Below are 19668 nucleotides of genomic sequence, written 5' to 3'. Positions count from 1 at the left end.
GATTTTGTATAAAATTGTTCAAGCTGAAAACTTTAAAAAAAATAACATGATAATGAAGGGCAACAATCTCTAAAAAAATATTCTGAACATGTCTTCAATAATTGTTTTTATATTTTACCAGAAAATTATTTCATTTCAATATCGGAATTCAGCATATTTAACCACAAGATAGATGGTAGAAAGAAAAAAAATTGAATAAACCATTTGAGTATCTACAAAATAAAACCAGCCTGATTTAGAGGTAAATCACCATAAAAGCAGAGTCGTATATCTACAGTTCAAACCAGTTTTTTAGACACTGGCATTTTTAGTGTATATTGCTGTGTGTAAAACTAATATTATTTGTTCCCTGGTTTCAATTATAATTCCAAACGATGGATTGATTCACCATATTTAGAAGTGTAGGGGGATAACAAAAGCCGCCAAGGGGTATGCTCAATATTGGCAAAAAAAGTATATCATGCACCTCCTATGTACACGAAAGTAAGATATTTTTGAGGGACTGAGATGGATAAATTTAATACTACAAAAATAAAAAAACAAAGGACTGATCTAACACCAACCAAATTTTTTTTTAAAATATGGATTAGATGTTTTGCCAGGTTTCATGAATACATTACTGTTATCCCCCTTGAGTTGCATGTTTTGCTGGTACAAACATATAAAGTCTATCAGAAACATTGTCTATTTTTTAGTTGTTCAGACCTAGATAGGATTAGAACTCAGTACCATGGGGTCTGAATACAGGCACAACAGATACAATGATGTAGATGATATCAACAATGTCCCGTGATCAGCTCAGAAAGTGATACTGTTCTAATGAGGTGATTGGATGTTTATGTTTGGAATTTAGCGTGTCCAAATTTCTGCTTTTCTTTGAATGGGGCAGTTATTTAGAGTGGTGTAGCCAATAAAAGTGGATAAATTCTATTTATTTATTGTGTTCCTGATATTAAAAATAATTAAAAACATTAACTGTTTGACTGGAGTAAACTTCTCGTCATCCACATGTTAATAACACTTGCTTGCATATTCATGATTTGAACAAAATTTAAAATTGGACAATTTATTATATTTTGCATCGTCCGAATCACAGATACTGTGAATATGCAATTGATGATATAATTGTTGTATACCAATAGCAAGAATTCATCGTGAAATTTACATTAGCATGATTTATACCATGCTGGGCACATGATATGTAAAGGAAACTGGTTATCAGTTCAATCAGATTCAATAAAAAAATTTAATTCAGAGAATTCAACAATTATCAAAATGAGGGTATAACATAACCATTCTGGTAACATAATTTTCCTGGTTCAATTTTTTGCACTTTTTATGCATGTTTCCATGATTTCTTTTTGACCAAATGGATAAAAACTGCCCATTGCTGCATGGTTACTACAGAAAGTATCCAAGAATTTCCGACAGAAAATTATGCAGATGTTTGACACTGTAGTGGTATCCTAGTCTTAGTGTAGACTGTCCCTGTTCAAAGGTTTAAACAGGAACTGGCACTCTTGTGAAAATCTCCAGACATTTTCGAGAACAACACATCCCGATAAATACTATAGCATCTGGATTGTTCTGCCACTGCTGAGCCCAGACTAATTTTAACAATCGCACATATGCAATGGTGAATATCGGTGTCTCACATCCGTTTGGAGCAATGCAGTGTGCTGTTGGCGTACGTACTAATGCACACAAATTCTGAGGTAGATCCCATTTATCAATTTGACGGAGCCCTGAATTAAAAACAAAATTTAAAATTATTCAAAGTAAAACAAGCAGCCCACATCAAAGTTCCAGTGAATAAGCAGACTTTCTGCAATTGTTGATACAATTTCTAATAACAATAATGGCAAGAGCAAGAATTCATCGTGAAATTGACAGCACGATTCACGTCCTCAGAATCAATAAATAAAAAGGCATTGCTTCATAGTGAATTCAACTATATAAATTGCACGATACAAACATGACAAGAAGCCAGAGGGTATAATGTAACCATTGTGATACCATAATTTTTCTTGTCCAATTTTATGTACATTTTACGCACATTTCTATGATTGTTACCGGTAAGTTTCGATCAAATGGACAATAACTGTCCATTGCTACATGGTCAATACAAAAATTATAAGATATTCATCAAAATTCGAAGATATCATCATGAAATGAACAAATCTAAGAGAGTTCCACCCTTATACATATACACCGAGTATTAAAGAAATCAGACTTGCAGTTTTCAAAAAGAAGACGAATATGTAAAAAGTTTTTCAATTAGTGGGAAAAAAGCAAAAATCAAAGAAAGCTTAGAAAGAACTTCCGTGTGCTGAGAGTATTGAAGAAACATTAAAATTAATTCAAAATTACTTGTACATGAGATATTGATGGAAAAGCTGAAAACTAATTATGTAAATCAGGTAACTAATATGAACAGAACAGAACAAAAAAATTATGAATTATTATGCTAATTAGAGAATTAATATTAATCAAAATTAATCAGGCCTGTCTATTGTCCTAGAGCATTTATGTACCAAATTTTATTCAAATGTGATGATCAGTAATTGAGATATCAGTGTTAATTAATTATGTTAATTAGGTGATTAATAAGCATAAATATTTACCAAAAACTAATTAGGTTTCTGCATAGTTCTCTTTAAAAGTTTCATTAAAATCCAATTTGTGGTTCTTTATATATCAGTGGAACATTATGCAAATTAGGTAATTAATATCCAATTAAAACTAATCAGGTGTCTGCATAATTCTAAAAGATCTATGTAGCAAGTCTCATTGAAAACTACTTGATATATCAAAAGCTGAAAATTAATTAATTATGCAAATTAGGTAATTAATATGTACTCATATTACCCTAAAAACAATTAAGTCTGTGCAGTGTCCTATGACATCTATGTACCAAGTGTCATTGAAATGTGATGATTACTACTTGAAATATCAAAAGCTGAAAATTAATTAATTATGCAAATTAGCTAATTAATATGTACTCATATTACCCTAAAAACTATCAGATCTGTGCAGTGTCCTATGACATCTATGTACCAAGTTTTATTGAAATGTGATGATTAGTACTTGAGATATCAGTGGAAAAGCCGAAAATTGATTAATCATTATGCAAATTAGGTAATTAATATTGCACAGATTTTTACCCAAAACTAATCAAATCTGCGCATTAGTTTGGAGCATCTGTGTGCCAAGTTTCATCAAAATCCAATAAGTGGTTCTTTAGATATCAGTAGAACAGCCATGGAACAGCTAAAAATCAGCTAATTATCATGCAAATTAGGTAATTAATATGCATGGATTTTTACCAAAACCTAATCAAATCTGCGCATTGGCCCAGAGCATCTATGCAACAAGTTTCATCAAAAACTGATGTATGGTTCTTGAGATATCAGTGGAACAGACGGACACACACACACACACACACACACACACACACACACACTCACACACACACACACACACACACATACAGACACACTAACTGCAAAGACTCCCTTTTTGTGCTTCGCACACGGGAGTCAATCAGAACACTGCGCCCTAGTAAGCCCTACAGTATGCCATATTTGTCATTGAGTCATTTCTTCCAAAAGTAGTGGTGGTCCAAGTAAATATTTAAATTAAACAGTTTCTGGATTGGATCTCACCTTGATTACTGTAATGGTAAACTGCTTTCAAGCAGCAATCTAGTAAAGTCGGCATATTAAACTTGTAGGAATCTTGTAAAGTGTAACATTTCTTAATTTCTGGTGGCAATAATGCACAGTACCCGTCTACCTCTGTGAGTAATCCATCACTAGATGACTGATGTATGTCACTACTTCCACAGCTAAGGAGAAAAACATTGAAATCATGAACTACACATCAGTACACAGGGTCATTCAGTATTCTCAGGTGACAACCAGTCTAAACATCCAATGTTTTAGATTGATGTTGACGTATCATACATGCTCAATTAAAAATAAACTTTAAGGGTAATACATTCTCTCCATGCTGATATTTTTTTGAGGGGGGGGGGGGGACAGGGGAGAGATGAAATCATTTGAGCTGATCCAGTCTTGCATTCCTCTCCTCTATTGAGAAGTATGTGTATGCCAGTCACTCCATATATAGCAAACACCAAATATGCAACGATGTTCTATTTCATGCAGATGTCTCGTGTACACAGCGTGGTGAATATGCTCATTTGTGATATTTGCTTCAATTCGCTTGGATTTTTTTTTTAATTTCAACAGATTTTTTCGAGGGACTGAATACAAATAAAATAACATGAGCTTGCCAACATGAACCATTTTCATCGCAACCAATATAATATAAACCCGTAAGCTCCCGATAACCTTCGTGTGAAGCATATACTGTCAGAACTATGTGACGTCAAACTATGTGATATGCATTTTCGATCAGTTCTGTCTTAAGTCACACTATGGAGATACGCAGGTTATGTATGTGATAATCTGCTATTATCGCTCTTTCATTCTTGATATATTCTATCTCTACTACGTCAATCCTACAACAATCTCCTGTCTATTCTGGGATCCTCTGTGCTGAGAATTTTCTTTTGTTTTTCATTGCAAGTCTATACGTTCCATTCTTACATTTAAGATATCACCTTGAAATGAACAAATCTGTCAGAGGTCCAATGTGATTGAGCTGTGGAGTATGTGTGTTTAAAAATGACCAATCATTACTGAAATTTCTCTGGTTATTAATACTTTCCTACAAACAAATACAACCCAAATAAATTCTACTCAGTTGTCTCTACGTGTCAGACCAAGCTGTATAAATTACATTTGTTTATTATTACCAGTTGGCTCCGATTTCTTTCATCCAAAGACTGAATGGCAAGGCATGTAGTTCTGTGTTATTGTCAACATATATAGACTTCAATGAAGGCAGACCTGGATAGCCCATATCTAAATAAATAAAAACAAAATATAGACTTCAATGAAGGCAAACTTGGATAGCCCATATCTAAATAAATAAAAACAAAATATAGACTTCAATGAAGGCAGACCTGGATAGCCCATATCTAAATAAACAAGTCATTGTCAATGACACGTCCCTGTTCCGTTCATATTTGAGTGACATATACATTCAAAGCAGATCATGACCGAAATGCACCTGCATATGTACAACACGTTGTACTAAATCTGAACAAAATCCATCCATGCATGACTGAGATCTGGTTCCGAAATTGTGAAAATACGTGATTTTAATGCATTTTCGGCCTTAAAATGGCCATCATTCAGCTGTTAAGCGGATCATGAAACAAATGCACATATCTATTTGTGACATGATGTACCATGTGTGTGTGAAGTTTGAACTTGATCAATCCAGACATGTCTCGGATACGGATCCAGAACTGAATTCTTTAAGAAAATGGCCGCCAGTCGGCCATTTCGAACTTGATCCCCCCAAAAAAATGACGTGCATCAAGGTCCTATTATGTTTAATGTAAGTACCAAATTTGAACGAAATCCGTCCATGCATAACTGAGAGCCGGGTTTGGAATGGTGAAAATGTGCGATTTCAATGCATTTTCGGCCTTAAAGCGGCCGCCATTTGGCTATCGTTAATGAGATCATGAAACAAATGCACATACATATTTGTGACATGATGTACCTTGTGTGTGTGAAGTTTGAACTTGATCAATCCAGACATGTCTCGGATACGGATCCAGAACTGAATTCTTTAAATCAAAATGGCCGCCAGTCGGCCATTTCGAACTTGATCTGGGAAAAAAAATGACGTGCATCAAGGTCCTATTATGTTTAATATATGTACCAAATGTGAACGAAATACGTCCATGCATAACTGAGATCTGGGTCCGGAATGGTGAAAATGTGCGATTTCAATGCATTTTCGGCCTTAAAGCGGCCGCCATTTGGCTATCGTTAATGGGATCATGAAACAAATGAACATACATATTTGTGACATGATGTACCTTGTGTGTGTGAAGTTTGAACTTGATCAATCCAGACATGTCTCGGATACGAAACCAGAACTGAATTCTTTAAAACAAAATGGCCGCCAGTCGGCCATTTCGAACTTGATCCGAAGAAAAAAATGACGTGCATCAAGGTCCTATTATGTTTAATGTATGTACCAAATTTGAACGAAATCCGTCCATGCATAACTGAGATCCGGGTCCGGAATGGTGAAAATGTGCGATTTTGATGCATTTTCGGCCTTAAAATGGCCGCTATTCGGCTATCGTTAATCAGATCATGAAAAAAATGCATGTGCATATGTCCCATATAATGTGTGATGTATGAGTGAAGTTTGAACTTAATCGGTTTATGCATGTTCGAGATACAGGTGATCACGGACGCACGGACGGACGGACGGACGGACGCACACAGGGCAAAACACAAGTCCCCGTTTTCGGACTGCGTCCGAACGGGGACTAATTACATCAAAGAAAATACCACAGTTGCCTGTCTCTGTTTTTTCTGATGTCTTTGGCCAAAACTGATCACTATAATTAGGTGGTTATTATAGAGGAATTGTAGACCTTGGAAAATGCATAGATCCAAGGCAACTGCTTACCTGACGGAAGATGAGTCAGTTTATTTCCAGCTAGTGATATTTCTGTTAAATACTGTAATTTGATGATGTCTCTGGGCAGCTCTTTGAGACGATTACAGTCCAGGGCGAGGGTCACTAGAGATCCACATTCACATATCTCATTTGGTATCAACACCAACTTATTGTTGATAGCTTCCAGGTTTGTTAGTTTTTTCAACTTTCCAATTTCTGTGGAAAAAAAAGAAACTCACGAGTTGGTACAAGATCTCAAAGATAATTCCAAATGCAGATAAATTATTTCCATGACAACCTCATACCATATTTAACCTATTAGAAATGCACATGAAACAAAAATCAGAATTGTTATATACTGAATTACTATAAATATCAATAATTCACATAAGCACATGGGCTACAAATATATGTTAATGTTGACTATCGCTACACTGGCAGATTTTATGTGCAAAACAAGCAACCTGACAGTTGAAATAGCTCAGCCAAATCAAGTAATGTAAACAAAACATTGTTAATCAACAAAAAAGTAGTTTGGTTCTGACTGCTAACAACATGCCGACCTGACTTCATTAAACGAATAGTTCACATCTCAATTATCAAAGCAATCGGGCTCATAGTTTTTAAGAAGACCAAAAATATAATATTTTATCAAAAATGACAAAAATACTCGCTGAATAGAGAATCGAAAATATTTCTAAGAAATGAACAAATCTGACAGAGGTCCACCCAAATACCTACAAACCAAGTATCAAAGTAATTGGTAGTTTTCGAGAAGAAATCAAAAATAGAACTGCTGATGGACAATCATCTTCGATGACATTTGAGCTAAAAGGCAGCCATACAAAATTATAAGTACATACCTGCAGGAAGAGACTTGAGGTCATTGTTTGATAAATGCAGCTTCTTCAGCTTTTTCAGATTTCCAATTGTAGGAGAAATGGATGTCAGGTTATTGCAACTAACGTCCAATGATTCCAAATTGCAAATATGAGAAATTTCTACAAAAACAAACAAACAAACACAGAGTTGTAGTCAGGACAAAAACTTACCATATTTTGAAAACGTTTTAATTAGTTCAGATGGTTTCAGTTTTGATTGCTGTGCATTTGATTTGCTATTATATAAATTATATACATACATACATGTATATATATGAATAAACTTAGAAAGATTGAAACAAACAATTGAAAGATTGAAACAAACAAATAGTGAAATACAGTAGCCCCTCGATAAGTCATGGGTTTTGGGATCCAAGCAAAAAATGTGACTTATGGTAGGGCATGACTTACTAAGGACAGACAGACTGGATAACCTTTGCTAAGACTTGTTGCTCAGTGGGATACTTAAGATTAGAATTATGCGATGTTCACATTGCAGTGACTTTTATAGGGCTTTATCAGAGCAGTACTGGCCGAGAAATGAGCAATGAGGGATACATACTAATGATATCGTCAGCAATTGAAAAACACTGACAACAAAGTCTCTCACCAACTTTTTAATGGCTAATCAAATAACCTCTGAAGCAAGTCCAGGTTGTATAATTAATAACTTATGGCACAAGGAAAAAAGTTGCTGTTGAAAGCAGATAACAATAACAACAGCTTGTATAGTATGTCACAACCATTAATTATTAAAATAAATAGCGGAGACTATTAATTTACAATAATTGTAATATGCATGAACAATTACCGGATTCGGCTGATACCCCGCCCATCCTAAACCCCGCCCATGGGCGATGTTTCAAATAGTGGGCGATGTTTTGGTCAACACATTGCCTGACTGAACCAACAAACATTTTTACAGACCCCAATTTTCCCGTCCGACATCTTGTATCGAACGCGCTATTTTCAAATATGACGCTAAAATAATTCACTGTGAAGCCGAAAAGCATTAAAAACTTCAATAAAACCAATGCTGTAAACGAATTGTTGTTGCGTATCATTACACTCGAATAAAGTCTACGCTTGAAAAGAATGTTATTTACGAAGTTTAAAATATCCAAGCCTTCCTGGTTCAAGCCTCTTGGTTGTTATCAGTAATGTTTAATCTTTGTCTGTATCGCATTCCAGACAAAATGTCGGTAAACAAGAAATGGGCGAACTAAAATGTCTCCTGCGTTTCACATGCGACATGATTATTAAAAAATACAGAGTTAAGCGGTCATGTACGTTCTATAAAGCTAACCTTGTACACATAATCTTGTACTGACGTGTTTTTTCTCCAAAAAAGACGTTCTCTTTCAGTTAACCCCCAGTTAGCTCTTCGCGTTCATGGTATTTGTGAGAGTTGAAAGATTTTTTGAACACATGACAAGTAACTATATTGATTTACGTACGTTACGTCATGTACGTTCCATAAAGCTAACCTTGTACACATAATCTTGTACTGACGTGTTTTTTCTCCAAAAAAGACGTTCTCTTTCAGTTAACCCCCAGTTAGCTCTTCGCGTTCATGATATTTGTGAGAGTTGAAAGATTTGACACATGACAAGTAACTATATTGATTTGCGTCAAGCTGGGTGGCCCGAATTTAAATATCAGTGCGTGAACTCAAACGCGTAGTTATTAGAGTTCAGTCGAAATGTACGTGAATATTGCGATCGAAGTGCGCTGTCCAGAGTTTATTATATTATAGTAAAATTTAACTTGACGCATGGTATGGTTTATATTACATGTTCACTTCATTTCGAATAAAAAAATCACCATTGGAACATTGGTGAATCACAAGTATTTAAAATATTTTCTCGACTTTCCGTAGATACCCGACTACTATCATTTTTAATGATTTAAATGCGCCAATCTTTATGTTTGCGTAATTATTACGAATGCAATGCATTATCAAGTCGGTAATATTGAAATATTCACAGACCCAACACCCCGGGTCAGTGCCCTAACAATAGTAAAAATTAACTTGAGTTTGCGTAATTATCATGAAAGCAATACATTTAATACAAAGTTGAAATATTCAGAGCTGGTACAATATTGTAAACAAATTTGCGTAATTAGAAAAGCAGTGCACTAAGTAAACGACGTTGATATATTCAAAGCCAGTACAGAGTTGCATACAAGTTGCGTAATTACAGTACCGTCGGATATAATAAAAATTTTACTAGATCGACGCGCGGACCGCAAAAGAAAAAGGTTGCTAAGGTAACGCGCCAGTTCAGCGCCTGACTTGGGGGTCAAACTTCGGTCAACACACACACAACACACCGCGCAGCAAGTTTCGCAAAGAAATACTTCAAGTTCAATTGCGTCCCAAAATTATGTCGCTAATCACTCAGTTGTCGCAGCGTGTGTTGTGTCATGTCCATGATGCACCCCGTTTCGACTTTGACTTGCTTTTCCTTCTTAGTGCATGTTCTTGTTCACGTAAAATGCGACCTCTCACCAATGTATTAAAACACTTTGAATTTATACTTTGCATGATTATATTTGGTCAACGCGAAACATTATTTTTTCTAGACTATTTCTATCAACGCAGGGTTATTTTTTTAGACAAGATGGGACTCGTAATATCTGCCAAAAGATCGGCGATCTTTTGGTCCACATTTTTCTAAAAAAAAATCGAATCCTCCATAAGATCGCCCAGGGCGGGGTATCAGCCGAATCCGGTAATTGCCTCAAATAGTTTGACAACACACTTCATAATGAGAGGTAAAAAGTCATGTACTTGAATAGGGAAGAAATGTGTTACCTCCATATTGGATTATGCAAAGGATTGTGGTATAAAAAGTTGAACTGTAGAGGGCTTTGGGAGAGGGGGGCCCTATGTTAAAATCAGCTTTTTACCTCTCCTGTTTTCAAGCAACGTGTTAGTTTTTTTATAACAAAATTTATGGTTACATTGTTGGACTTTCCATATGGAGTTAACACATTTCTTCCCTAAACTGTGACACTTTCACCAAAAACTAGCGACTAATAATCTTACCTTCAGGCAAGTATGCTAGGCTATTTGAGTGGAGATATCTAGAAATGAAGAAATTAATTCATTATAATATAATCTACCATTGTCCATATTAGGAAATGACGTGACATCACATATGACATAATGTGTTTATAATGTGTCATAAGTCAATAATGTAAGCTGTTTTGGCAAGTCAACCATCTTCTATAAAATCTTGAAGGAGAAAGAGGTGTAATAGAGCCAGCTTTTGATCTCTGAGAACCAGTAATAAACACAATGAAGTTTAAAAAACAGCAAGGCTATTTAATGTGTGTAATGTACTCATGAAAAAGCTGATACCAGAATTATTTCTTGTACATACTAACTGCTTCTGATTCATAATACTCCGGTAAAATTCACAAGGAGTATCATGAGACCATTTTTGGAACATATTTACAATGACCACAACATGTGTGTAATAATTAATTTGCACGTACACAGCTCATTGTTTTAAATATAAACATGTTAAAATAAAAATTGATAAATAAATATATGAACAAATAACTAGAAGATAATAGTGATTATAAAACTTTAACTTACAATTCCACAAGTCTTGTCAGCTTTCCAATATCAGCTGGCTGAAATGATGAAATAATTTATACATTGTGAAAAAGGAGGTGTTAGCAACTACTGTCAACAATAATCACTATGGAAACAATTAGTTACTAAGACAATAAAAGAAAAATAGTTACTATGACAGGTATTACAAATTCAGTTACTATGACAACAATTAGTTACTAAAACAATTAAAAAAAATAGTTACTATGACAGGTATTACAAATTCAGTTACTCTGACAACAATTAGTTACTATGACAATTGAAAAAAATAGTTACTATGACAGGTATTACAAATTCAGTTACTCTGACAACAATTAGTTACTATGACAATTGAAAAAAATAGTTACTATGACAGGTATTACAAATTCAGTTACTATGACAACAATTAGTTACTATGAAAAAAAAAATAGTTACTATGGTTACTATGAGAACACTTACCACAGAGGTCAACTGGTTTCGTTTTAAGAACAATCTTTCCACAGAGTTACAGATGGGTTCTTGAAATAAGTCTGTGGGTAGTTCAGATAACCCTTTATAATTTAGATATAGTATGCAATGCTTATGCTCGGCCGCTTCTATTAGGATTTCCTCAACAGAACTGAATTCATGGTCTTCTGCCATCATGGTTATTCTACGATCTCCAATTTCTTGTGCCAAGGAAAACAGAAATACATTGCTGTCAATTAATTCCTTTTCTGTTAATAAAAAGAGTGAATAACGATTAGCTATAATGCAATAATGTATTTACCAACATAATACTTTACCTGTATGTCTGGGTGAATTGGTAAATTAGAATACTGTGGAATACTTATTTTCGCTGGAATTAATTTTTGCTGAAAAGGCTTTTTTGGGCGTTTTGCTTGGAATTTATTTTCACTGATTTTTGATGAGATAATGTAAAATATAGGAAAAAATGTATATTCGCTAGATTTTATTTTCACGGAATCATTCCTTCCGCGAAAATAAATTCCAAGCGAAAATAAAGTATTTGACAGTATTATCATGAAATACAAATAATTTGATATTTTTTTTTTGTTCAGTATTTACTATCTTTGTTCTAAACAGTACTAATTTTGTTTGTGCAAATTTGTTCAAGTATGACAACTCAGACGCTAACGGAAGTTAACGAATGTTTGAGGTCTAGTGTCGAGTCAACGTCCTCGGATCTGTGGGCAAGAATAATTTACATCCCATGAGTTTTAAGAATAACCATGGTAACCATGGAGTCACAACATCATAAAATTACAGAGAATATAACACCTTGGTGACTCATTAAATGAAAAAAACCAGAGTAGCACCACACACCGAGTCATTTGGCTGGGTTTGACTCTTTTTGCAGTTTTCTTAGAATCAACAGTATTGCCATGGTAACTATGTTTTTTTTTAAACCCTTTAGATTACTGATACTACTGGTTTTATTTCAGTAGCCCTTCTTCTACCCTGATTACATTACTTGTTGTAGGTTTGTGTCAAGCTTTCTCAGTTACAGCGTTCATACATTCATAACACTAGAGCCGACGTGTGAGATTTTGAGATGCCTTGGTATAAACTGCACATATGTAATCTACGCACATGTGCTTTAAGTGAAACTGTGCATGCTCACTTTCTGCTTAGATCCATACTCTTACATACAATTACATAAAACATAAAACTGATTAGATCACATTAATTTGTAGTCTGACGAGGTCGCGTAAGTTGCGCCCTTCGTGGTGCTTGGAGCACCTGGAGCCTCCAAACCCAACACACGCCTAACAGAACAATGTAGTTTTTCACTTCCCAATGATTTTTTTGTTTTTGGCAAACAATGCGAACAAATTCATAACAATACTATAGAACTGGAAATTGTGCAGTTTTATTTTTCATTGAAAAATAATTGCATGTAAATTAAAAAGTGTTTATTTGCCAGGTATATTTCTTTGTTGTGACACTGGGGGCGCTGTATTTCTCATCAGTACACTATGTGTGATTTGTGTCGGCCAATGTTGTGAAACTGAAATTTCATTGTGGCAGGTGTTTTTGATTTTACCAAGAATTAATTACTGTTAAAGATGCTGAAAAAACTAATCGTAAACTAACAGTTTTTGGTTCACCTCTTACTTGTCAAAACATTATTACAGGTAGTTTTAATTAAATCAACATTAGTGCCACAGTTCATTGCGTTTACTCATGACGAATCAATTACATATATACACATCCAAAATGATTGTAAACCAGGGGGTGCATCGGAATTCAATCATTTGATCCAGCCAATGTAGACAAGACTTAACGCATTGTAAGCAGTTTCATTTAGAATTATAATTTCTGCAGGTTGTCTGCTAATACATCTTTGTTAATAATAAATTTAAAATGCAGCTGGTGAATGATGATTCTAAACAACATAGCAAATTGAACAGCAGTCATTTTAAGAAAGATGAATTTACATAATTTTGCTACCCTGAACTTGATGCAGGAAGCATTTAACATTGCATAATTTATATTATAAAACTTCTTGATCCCCTCATAGACCCTAGGGTTTTTTAGGGTCTATGATCATCTCAACATATGCCCATATACAAACATTGTTTTAACTATAAATAATATAGAACTCCAGTCATTATGTTCTAACCATATTAATAGAAAAAACTTTCTCTCATTGCGATACAAGTAACTGTATAGGAGGGACATGCAAATGACTTTGGAAAGTTTGTCTAAACTGCACGAAATTGCTACTTTTGACTCTTCCCCGACAATAACTTTGCATGGAATAATAAAATATTCGTCATAAAATTACAGCAACACATACAGCCTCTATATAATAATAACCATGTGTACATGTTGTAGCATTGTTACTGATGTACACAAAAGGAAGAAAAGAAATGCAACGTAAATGCAATAGTGAAAAAATAGTTCTGATTGAATTATTTGGATTTTACAATGTACATGTGATTGGTATGTTTTGTTAATGAGAATAAATAAATAGTAAACACGTGTTACGATCAGTGTTCACTAGTACATTTGTAGTATTTTTTTAATAATTTGTTCTTCGAAATAGTACTGATTTTTACTCGGTACCTTTCGTTGATAATGAAAATAATTAAATAGTAAACACCATAAATAGCCTCACTGACCGATGTGAGTGGGATTGATATTGATTGTTTTTTCTATTTGTTTGTTCGGTACCGAGCGCCTCCTGTGTTAGCTGAGAAATCATAGACCCCCGAGAGCCGTTTTTGGTCGTCGGTATCTGGCTTCGACTTACAATACAAAATTTGAAAAGAAGACGTCCAAGTAATAAAGAAAAAGGTAAAACAGTTGTCAGTCGCAAGATAGAGCTACGGATCCGCAGCTACTCCTGTGTGTACATTGACATCATCATTGGGCCTAAGACACAATGGGTCATTCCAGTTTTTGTCCACACCCCCCCTACGGATGGTTTAAATCCGAGGGGTCATATTTCTACAAAAAGTATGGATGGTTCAATTCCGAGAGGTGTCATTTTTTGACTATTTTTTTTTCTATATCCACACCCCTACAGATGATTTAATTCCGAGGGGGGTCATATTTTTGATTAATTTTTTTTTTCATATTATCCACACTCCCCACAGATGATGTGAATCCATGCGGTCGTAATTTTTAAGCTTCCAAGGGGTAGGTTTGTAAAAAAAAAAACTGTCAGCCAAGAGACCTGGGGAGGGTGTACGCCCTTTTAAAATGCATGCAGTCATACGTGGCTGTACCCCTGCTTGCAAACTGTTTTAATCCAACAAAATTTATTTATTATTCTACGACTGTGTCGATCAAGCCCACACAAACATATCAGTCGCAACTTAGAATAAAGAATAAACTAATGTGTTGGGGCAAATACTAATTCATGTGTATACTTGATACATTCATTTAAAAGAGTCTGACTTACTTGTACATTTCAGTTGTTCTCAAATTTCATTGGCATCCATGAATAGTTCACATTATAAATTAAAATAAACTCAACTCGACATGTGGCTATTACATCGGACATTACAACACTTGTATACATTTTATTTATACTATTTTAAATCTCTGTATTTTACTGGCTGGCATAATTAGAAAGCTTCGCGTTCATTCCCTTTATTCTAACTCTATTTTATTCACACGCGTAAGTCTGGTTTGCGCGCAGGTTATCATTAGAATGCCATGCACAAGTCTGATTTGGGCGTACGCGCAAGTGGCATATATACAAAACTGCGTCTCACCTTTTCCACGCGCAACTACCCTGTAGAGGCACCCTTACTAGTACATACACGGTCGTGTATGGTAGGCTCGCACGGCAATTCACATTTATTGTCAAGACCATGAATGAACACAAAGGACTAGGAAATTACAAGGATCACAAAAATTTCAAATGGAAAATTAAATAAATTTTGCTTAGTCAAAAGCTTGGAAACTAGTCTATAATAGTTGGCAGAAGAACATTTGTTTTATTTGCCTGAGCCTTGGAATGAAAGACGTACATAATATAAAATATGATTTTGTGAATATACATCATGCATGGTCTCAGATATTAATGTTTAGAAAGTTTAATGTTCCGCGTAGACCAAATATAATCACGCAAAGTATAAATTCAAAGTGTTTTAATACATTGGTGAGAGGTCGCATTTTACGTGAACAAGAACATGCACTTAGAAAAAAAAGCCGAAGTCAAAATTTGGTACAACATACGCCGCGACAACTGAGTGATCAGCGACATCATTTTGGGCGCAATTGAATTCAAGTACTTCTTTGCGAAACTTGCTGCGCTGCGATGCTGACATCAAGTGTATGTTGACCGAAGTTTGGCACGTTACCTTAGCAACCCCTTTCGTTCTTGCCTCGCGTGTCGTTCTAGTAAAATTGTTATGATATCCGACGGTACTGTAATTACGCAACTTGTACACAACTCTGTACTGGCTTTTCTAACTACGCAATTTTGTTTACAATATTGTACCGGCTCTGATTAATATTTCAACATTGTAATTGCTTTCATAATAATTCCGCAAACTCAAGTTATTTTTACTATTGTTAGGGTACTGACCCGGGGTATTGGGTCTGTGAGTATCTCAATATTACCGACTTGATAATGTTGCATTCGTAATAATTACGCAAACTTACACATGTGCGCATTTAAATCATTGAAAAAGATAGTAGTCAGGTGTCTACCGAATGTCGGGAAAATATTTTAAATACTTCATCGATGTTCCTATTGTGAATTATTTTATTCGAAATGAAATGAATATGCAATTTAAACCATACAATAACATACCATATCATGCGCAATGTTTAAATTTTACTATAATATAATAAACTCTGGGCAGCGCACTTCGATTACATTATTCATGTACATTTCAACTGATATCCACATGTTTGAATTACATGCGACGATGGGCAATGACCTCCAGAGTTCATGCACTGAAATTTAAAGCGGGAGAGTTGTCATCTACGCATGCGTCCATAGTGTGTCTACCCATGCCTACCCTTAGCTGAAGTTGACAATACATAAATACATACATTATGTATTAATTGGTTAACTTGTGTCTTTTGTCACACCAAAATGGTTCAATATTTCAGGGCAAAAGTATTGAGGACTGTTCACAATTATAATTATCAAACTTTTGACATATCATATGAACATTTAGGTTTTAAAGTTGTATTATGTTTTAATTTTTGTTGAAAATTGATCATTTCCTCTTTTCAGAAATATGTTTACAGCATACATTATAAGGCCTGAAACCAGTTGGTTTGAGTTTTCAACAACTTAGGGAGTCTCAATTCAACATTGTAAATAAACTATGAACTTTTGTACTGCTGGCAGGTTCTACTGTTATCACAATACTTTTTCGCTAAGTTTCGCTGTGTTATAACATTTATTTTCATTAGTTTACGCTTTTAATGTGCAGCCAGACTCCACAGGCCAATGTTGGTAAGTTACTCACTGTTGCATCATGGGATTTAAGTTGTTTTCCTAACTTAAATAACTTGGCCATTTTTCAGGCAAAACCCATAGATGTTGTCCTGGATTTTGTTTTTGGATTTAGTTAAGGGGTCAAACTAACCTATTTACAAAGGGCTTTCAACTAAATATAAAACATAATATATACAACTTTAAATTAATGTTTTTGTGACATTAAATCCAAAGCAGTAAACCTGTGTATTAAAGTTTTACCAATAGTCATTAGACCTTGCTTGCTTTTATGTATAAAGCAAATTGTGAGCAATAAAAAAATGTTATTATATAACACTCTAGATGTATATATGCACTCTAGATGTATATTTTTGCATTTACACTGAGCGCCATATTGCCTCATACATATGATTTGTGAATCAGTCTGCAAATTACCTGACCATTCAGTTGAACGTACTTCTACATGATTGCAATTACTAGAGACATATCACAATAAAAAAAAAATCAACACCAATGACAAAAGTCATTCAACTAATTTTCGGACCGATTTGCAAATCAGGTGCACAAAACAATGTGGGACACACACATCCCTCTAGGTGACGTCATCATATTATGACATCACTCTAGTTGTGCAGACCCCCCCTCTCCAAAAAAATCATTGACTCCTAACTGCACTGCTCTTCGCAACATACCATCCCAATTCACCAATTTCTTTTTTATAATTAGAAGACCCAAGTAGGCCACTTGCAAGTCACACTGCTTTTTTTCCGAGGGGTTCTGTTTTTGTGTGTATCCGAGGGGTATAATTTTTTCACATACCCATCCATACACGTCAAATCAGTAGTTTCCAGGGGGTGTGTTAGTTAACAAAAATCCGACACCTGAATGGTGGATTTGAATCCATAGGGTGTCTTAACCTTAATATCCATCCGTAGGGGGGGTGTGGATAAAAACTGGAATGACCCAATGTAAATCGCAGAGGTAAACAGACAATCGGAATGTGGCGAAAGTTGCACACAGACACCACATTTGAACCGTCTAAGCTGTGGGTATATTTTCGCATGTTATACATTACGTGCACGTGTATTTAATCAATTCTTACCAGTCATCCAGCACCGTCGTGGTTACATAAACTCGATATTTTGTTATCGTACGGATATGCGAAAAACAATAAATGGGCGCCACCATCTTGAAATAGGCATGATGGGAGTAATTGCGCCCTCAATATAATACACTGGCTAAGTTTGGACCCTTTGTTTTCTCTAAAAAATACCTTTTTAGGAGTATTACCGAGACATTCGTTACCAAAATAATCAAATTAAATGTAACTTTTTGAAAAATGGACCAAAATAATTGCACTATGCAGTACTACATTATATCATTACCAAACGATTCGCGATAAAATTATGGTTGATATAGGAATACAAATAAAATGTTATCAACGATCATTACCCTCCTAACCATCTAATGATTTCATTTTCACTGGATCATTGTTATGATTTCTTTGATAATATAAACACGACAACACAACTCAACAGAAGTTGATCTTTCTACATGTATTTGTGGCGAGAAATGAACAGTTGAACATGTGACCAAGGCCAAATACACACACATAAACACACAATGCACAGACAAGAACACATAACATTCACTGTTGTTTTTAAACAGACAAATAAACATTTGATCAAGATGCAAATATGAAATTGTTTTATATTGATTGCAATGCGTATTGGTTTAATTAAACGTTCACACTTACAAGACTGGAGGGCTATAATTACTACAATACCTACAAGTATAGCCCCACAGTATGAGTAGAATTCGTTGCCGAATTATCATAAAATCATCTAAACAAGTTGATTATGTAATACTTTCAGTTATATAAATTGATTTTTTTGGCACGGTCGAGCTGGCATATATACAATAATCCATCGCTGAGATATATATTTGGACCCTCATGTCACACAAAAGTTAATGTCAGGTGTTTTGAAAATCACATCCCGCTGTACATGTGTCACCCATCATATACCATTCTGATCATGTGGGTTCTTTGTGAACTTAAAGTCTTTATAAGCGGCAATGATGCAATTTTCTTGAAAATCAATGTATTTGCACAAAAAACAGTAACAACATTTGAATGTTAAAGGCTTTTTCGTCTTAGTTTTTGTATATTAAATTAAATATTATGTCTTAAGTACTGGAACTTTGATTAAGAGAACACTCAGAGATGTTTTTGATGTATTTTTTGAAACGTTTGACAATATGAACTACCCAGTTAGATGTATTACATAATATTGTAGTTACAAATTGGTTGGTGTTGAAAAATCAACTTTTGAAATTTCACTTCTGTGACGTTCATCTCTACGGATGCCAGCATGTCATTCAAGCTTTTAATTCATGCGTGTGTACTGTCAATATTTACACGAATTGCAATAATTTCAATGAATAAGTATGAGTTTGGGTGATACACTCTTTTTGATACTAGAGTCACCCATTTTTGTTTTAAATGACATCATTTACTAGCTTTGCTATCATGCTAAGTAGCCTGGAAGCTAATTTGGTGTGTTAATTCCACTGGCGTCAAATGTAAATATATTTTGTAGAACAATTGTGCTACATACAACAATACCTTACTGAGGCACGTAATCATCTATCATCAGTCAGTTGTATGATTACTAGGAGCACACCTGTTTGTCATTGAATTGTCTTTTAAT

General features: G+C 34.7%; 1 protein-coding gene across 2 annotated transcripts; it reads right to left on the bottom strand.

Annotated features, from left to right (window-relative positions):
- Window positions 1-93: 93 nt before the first annotated feature.
- Window positions 94-18151, bottom strand: LOC102804093 (uncharacterized). 2 transcript variants are annotated; one of them, XM_085507129.1, is made up of 9 exons: window positions 18060-18151; window positions 11503-11711; window positions 11047-11084; window positions 10492-10529; window positions 7422-7559; window positions 6568-6774; window positions 4823-4931; window positions 3666-3847; window positions 94-1745 (listed from the first exon to the last, which is right to left on the bottom strand). In XM_085507129.1, exons 1-9 carry the CDS (start codon window positions 18064-18066, stop codon window positions 1501-1503), a joined length of 1173 nt encoding a protein of 390 aa, XP_085363255.1. In that variant the 5' UTR covers window positions 18067-18151; the 3' UTR covers window positions 94-1500. The 2 variants fall into 2 exon arrangements, with proteins under 2 accessions (XP_085363255.1, XP_085363254.1); XM_085507128.1 differs by having other exon boundaries at window positions 11503-11759; window positions 18060-18149.
- Window positions 18152-19668: the final 1517 nt, after the last annotated feature.

This window comes from Saccoglossus kowalevskii, chromosome 13, assembly GCF_978046115.1.
Source record: "Saccoglossus kowalevskii chromosome 13, keSacKowa6.1, whole genome shotgun sequence".
NCBI lineage: Eukaryota > Metazoa > Hemichordata > Enteropneusta > Harrimaniidae > Saccoglossus > Saccoglossus kowalevskii.
Note: the sequence above shows the minus strand (reverse complement) of the source record. Positions and strands in the feature narration are given on the sequence as shown.

Excerpts from the sequence above, each read along its gene's own strand:
- LOC102804093 (XM_085507128.1), bottom strand. Across the intron at positions 10,530-11,046 it reads CTGACAAGACTTGTGGAATT|ATATCTCCACTCAAATAGCC; the intron begins GTAAGTTAAAGT and ends CTTCATTTCTAG. Across the intron at positions 7,560-10,491 it reads CCTAGCATACTTGCCTGAAG|AAATTTCTCATATTTGCAAT; the intron begins GTAAGATTATTA and ends TTGTTTTTGTAG.